At 40.0% G+C, this 5,686-nt stretch overlaps 1 protein-coding gene across 1 annotated transcript; it reads left to right on the forward strand.

The window, feature by feature from the left end:
* The first annotated feature begins 4,277 nt into the window (after positions 1-4,277).
* Positions 4,278-5,364, forward strand: LOC139747738 (uncharacterized). Its single transcript, XM_071660334.1, has one exon. The coding sequence runs from the start codon at positions 4,319-4,321 to the stop codon at positions 5,171-5,173; it is 855 nt and encodes a 284-aa protein (XP_071516435.1). The 5' UTR covers positions 4,278-4,318; the 3' UTR covers positions 5,174-5,364.
* Positions 5,365-5,686: the final 322 nt, after the last annotated feature.

The raw sequence follows: 5,686 nt of genomic DNA on the forward strand, positions 1-5,686 counted from the left end.
ATCAACATGAAAAAGCAAAGGAGAAGCAAGAGAGGTCTGCTTAACTTTGTAGGGTCCCTCCAATCATATTTGTTTGGTATTGCTACTCAGGAAGAACTTAATTCAGTTAGGAATCAGGTTAGATCCTTACAATTTCAACAACTTCTTAACAACAGGTGTATTAAGGCTAAAGCTAAGATCTTAAAACAACATTCTAAATATTTGAATGACATAATGTTAATTGTTAATAACTTGACACAACATGTAGCGCTACTGTCAGTCTCTTAATCCCATATATGCTATAGAGACTATTTCCACATATGTTGATAGTTTATATGCCCAGATCACTTATCATGCATATTATTTCACTGGCTTATTGGAAGATGTTGATAATCTGGTAAACCAAGTTGTCATACCATCATTTTTTCCCTTCACAGAACTCACACGTATCATTAAACAAGCGATGACGATATTCGGTTGCACCCCAGCTCTCCCTCTGCATCACGTGGCCAGTTATTACTCCTTACTAACAGTTGACGTGATCCTCGAAGCGGTCATTATCCACATACCATTCAATGACTCCAATACTTACAGCCTTGTGAACGTAATACCATTCCCTTTTAATTATACAAAAGGGTCGCAAAAAACTAACGTCCTTGCTGATAACATGAACTTTCTATTATAAAATATTTATTCCTCATTGATTGCACATCTCTCCATGGATGATTTAGCATTGTGCCATAAACCATTGTTTGACAACTTGATTTGCACCTCCTCCCATCCCCCCCCACCCCATACCTTGGTTTTCTATAATTTACAAACAAATTCATGTAAGTACCAACTACTTTTCGGGCATCAACAAAATGTTCTTCGTTCTTGTTCCTTTAAGGAAATTGTTGTTAATGAACCTTGGATTGAAAGTATGGACCAGTATCACGTACTGTTTTTCCCAGACCCACAAAATGTTCTTCTTCATTGCCCACCTAATCATCCCAAATCTTATTTATTTCTGGGACACATTCAGTTAGGACAACAATATATTCTTATCAGTTCCAGTTTCAAATTGTTCGGCACTCATGATCATTATTTGGGACAAATTGATAGAACTATCCCGAGTTTAGGACGAATCCCCCAAAACATCAACTTACCAATCATCGATGAAGTAAAGATCCAATATCTTCCATCTATGGTTCAGAACGATCTAGATTCTACAATAGATGTTCTGGCGTTTGAGTCAACGGGGAAAATGAAACACGAAATGTTCCCAAGTGCACTTTCGTGTAATAATCTCATCATCAGGGGAGACACAAGAGAGAAATATAACAGTCAGTTGATATATATCTAAGACACGAAGCTAGGACGCCATTTCGTTGCATCTATAAAGTGCCTTGTGGAAACTGTGATAAATTTTATGTTGGTCAGACTGGTAAGGATCTTTCTGTTAGACTTAAGCAACATAAATATAGTATAAGAAAGGGACAAGAATCAAATGCCTTGTTTAATCATGTTAAAAACTATGATCATTGTACTGACTGGAGTAACTCTATCTCAGTTATTAACTCTAACTCTATTACCAAGAAAAATATCATTGAATCTTTTATTATTAAATACACAAAGAATTATAATCTTAATATTAGTGATGGTCTATACAAATTAGATAAGTTTATTGTTGATAAGTTTTGTAAAATGATAAGTTTATGAACGCTCGTTGTATGTTTTGGACAATCACATGTTTACCAAATGGAGTCCCAGCTTCATATCTTCGATGTATATCAACTGATTGTTATATTTCTCTTTTGTGTCTCCCCTGATGATGTGATTATTACACGAAAGTGCACTTGGGAACTTTTCATGTTTCATTTTCCCCGTGGACTCATATGAATATATATATATATATATATATATATATATATATATATATATATATATATATATATATATATATATATATGGGGTAGTGAGTGTTGGGATGAAGAAGTAAAATTATTAGTGAAAGAGAAGAGACTGGCATTTGGACGATTTTTGCAAGGAAGAAATACAAATGAGTGGGAGATGTATAAAAGAAAGAGGCAAGAGGTCAAGAAAAAAGTGCAAGAGGTGAAAAACAGGGCAAATGAGAGTTGGGGTGAGAGAGTATCATTAAATTTTAGGGAGAATAAAAAGATGTTTTGGAAGGAGGTAAATAAAGTGCGTAAGACAAGGGAGCAAATGGGAACTTCAGTGAAGGGGGCTAATGGGGAGGTGATAACAAGTAGTGGTGATGTGAGAAGGAGATGGAGTGAGTATTTCTGAGGTTTGTTGAATGTGTTTGATGATAGAGTGGCAGATATAGGGTGTTTTGGTCGAGGTGGTGTGCAAAGTGAGAGGGTTAGGAAAAATGATTTGGTAGAAAGAGAAGAGGTAGTAAAAGCTTTGCGGAAGATTAAAGCCGGCAAGGCAGCAGGTTTGGATGACATTACCGTGGAATCTATTAAAAAAGGGGGTGACTGCATTGTTGACTGGTTGGTAAGGTTATAAAATGTATGTATGATTCATGGTAAGTTGCCTGAGGATTGGCGGAATGCTTGCATAGTGACATTGTACAAAGGCAAAGGGGATAAGAGTGAGTGCTCAAATTACAGAGGTATAAGTTTGTTGAGCATTCCTGGTAAATTATATGGGAGGGTATTGATCGAGAGGGTGAAGGCATGTACAGAGCATCAGATTGGGGAAGAGCAGTGTGGTTTCAGAAGTGGTAGAGGATGTGTGGATCAGGTGTTTGCTTTGAAGAATGTATGTGAGAAATACTTAAAAAAGCAAATGGATTTGTACGTAGCATTTATGGATCTGGAGAAGGCATATGATAGAGTTGATAGAGATGCTCTGTGGAAGGTATCAAGAATATATGGTGTGGGAGGCAAGTTGTTAGGAGCAGTGAAAAGTTTTTTATCGAGGATGTAAGGCATGTGTACGTGTAGGAAGAGAGGAAAGTGATTGGTTCTCAGTGAATGTAGGTTTGCGGCAGGGGTGTGTGATGTCTCCATGGTTGTCTACTTTGTTTATGTATGGGGCTGTTAGGGAGGTGAATGCAAGAGTTTTGGAAAGAGGGGCAAGTATGCAGTCTGTTGTGGATGAGAGAGCTTGGAAGGGATTCAGTTGTTATTCGCTGATGATACAGCGCTGGTGGCTGATTCATGTGAGAACTGCAGAAGCTGGTGACTGGGTTTGGTAAAGTGTATTAAAGAAGAAACTTAAGAGTAAATGTGAATAAGAGCAAGGTTATTAGGTACAGCAGGTTTGAGGGTCAATTCAATTGGGAGGTATGTTTGAATGGAGAAAAACTGGAGGAAGTAAAGTGCTTTAGATATCTGGGAGTGGATCTGGCAGCGGATGGAACCATGGAAGCGGAAGTGAATCATAGGGTGGGGGAGGGGGTGAGAATTTTGGGAGCCTTGAAGAATGTTTGGAAGTCGAGAACATTATCTCGGAAAGCAAAGGTGGGTATGTTTGAAGGAATACTGGTTCCAACAATGTTGCATGGTTGTGAGGTGTGGGCTATGGATAGAGTTGTGCGCAGGAGGGTGGATGTGTTGGAAATGAGATGTTTGAGGACAATATGTTGTGTGATCGGGGCCTGAACATGCAGGAGGGTGAAAGGCGCGCAAGGAATAGAGTGAATTGGAACGATGTGGTATACCGGGGTCGACCTGATGTCAATTGATTGACCCAGGGCATGTGAAGCGCCTGGGGTAAACCATGGAAGTTCTGTGGGGCCTGGATATACAAAGGGAGCTGTGGTTTCGGTGCATTATTACATGACAGCTAGAGAATGAGTGTGAACGAATGGGGAATTTGTTGTCTTTTCCTAGCGCTACCTCGCGCACATGAGGGGAGTGGGGGTTGTTATTACATGTGTGGCGAGGTGGCGATGAGAATGAATAAAGGCAGACAGTATGAATCATGTACATGTGTATATATGTATATGTGTCTGTGTGTATATGTATGTGTACATTGAGATGTATCAGTATGTATATTTGCGTGTGTGGACGTGTATGTATATACATGTGTATGTGGGTGGTTTGTGCCATTCTTTCGTGTGTTTCCTTGCGCTACCTCGCTAATGCGGGAGACAGCGACAAAGCAAAATAATGATAATGATAATGAAATATATATATATATATATATATATATATATATATATATATATATACATATATATATATATATATATATATATATATATATATATATATATATATATATATATATATATATATATATATATATATATATATATATATATATATATATATTTGGAAACACCAGAATACAGGCGCACGTTGACTCCCAGCTCAGCAGCATGACGTCCACACCCTCATTTACTGCCGTCATTCTCCGTCTTCTCATCATCCAAGGAGTGTCGTTGGCCATCAGGATCACCAGGTTGGAGGTACCTGCGTCCCTGGCAGTAGGCGAGGGCGGGTGGCTGGTGTGTGAGTGGGCGGACGAAGGGGACCACGTCTACTCGCTCAAATGGTACTTCGGCATATACGAGTTCTACCGCTGGACGCCCCTCGAGACACCCTCGGTCAGGATTTTCCCGGTACCTTACTTCGATGTGGGCCCCCAGCAGTCGCACCGCGGACGCGTCCTTATACACAACTTGACGGAGGCGGCCGGGGGCAACTACCGATGCGAGGTGTCTGGGGAAGCCCCTGTGTTCAAAACCTCCTCAGACAGTGCCCTCTTGATTGTCGTAGATTTGCCAGACGAGCAGCCAAGGATTATCGAAGATGGAGTTGGACCCTGCAGGCTTCAGCAGCTGATCACCGTCAACTGTACGTCCCACGGCGCCAGGCCTGCCCCAAACCTCACCTTCTACATCAACGACGAGTCTGTTGACCCTACTTGGGACAGTCGGGAGCTGGTGTTTGTGAACGAGACGTCGGGGTTGGAGACGGCCGTAAAGAGCCTGCAGTTTCCCCTGCGGCTGACCATGGTGCAGCTGGACGGTCTGCAAGTGAAGTGTGTGGCGTCCATCCCCGAAATGTACTGGCTGAGCAGCGAGACGACCCTCTCTGTTGAGTTACCCCACAACTATAGCCACCTGTTCGGCTCACAGGGGTCTGTGTCGTACAGCAGCAGTCAGAAGACAGCAACCCACACGCCTCTTCTTTCTACTCTAGTCCTTCTCGCCAGCCGCCTCCTGTGGTAGCTGGTTGCATTCTCTGAACTCCCTTCCTATGTTTTATTCACTCTTGCTAAGTTTATCACTCGTCCTTATAATCTCTCATAATCCTTTTTTTATTAGCAATAGTCTTTTTTTTTCGTTGCACTCCACTTTCTTGAGATTTAGTTTTTTCTTATCTAGGTCTTTTCCTTTTTCTTATGTTTTACTAATTCTAATTTTGTCACTGATCCTTATAATCCCTTATAACCCTTTCTTTATCAACGAAATGTATTTCAATTTCACTCTCCTTCCTCTGGATATATATGTGTATGTATATATATATATATATATATATATATATATATATATATATATATATATATATATATGTATATATATATATATATATATATATATATATATATATATATATATATATATATATATATATATATATATGTATATTCATATTATCCCTGGGGATAGGGGAGAAAGAATACTTCCCACGTATTCCCTGCGTGTCGTAGAAGGCGACTAAAAGGGGAGGGAGCGGGGGGC

This window comes from Panulirus ornatus, chromosome 70, assembly GCF_036320965.1.
Source record: "Panulirus ornatus isolate Po-2019 chromosome 70, ASM3632096v1, whole genome shotgun sequence".
Taxonomy (NCBI): Eukaryota; Metazoa; Arthropoda; class Malacostraca; order Decapoda; family Palinuridae; genus Panulirus; species Panulirus ornatus.

Bases quoted from the DNA above. Each gene is read 5' to 3' on its own strand.
- LOC139747738 (XM_071660334.1), top strand. From the start codon at position 4,319: ATGACGTCCACACCCTCATTTACTGCCGTCATTCTCCGTCTTCTCATC.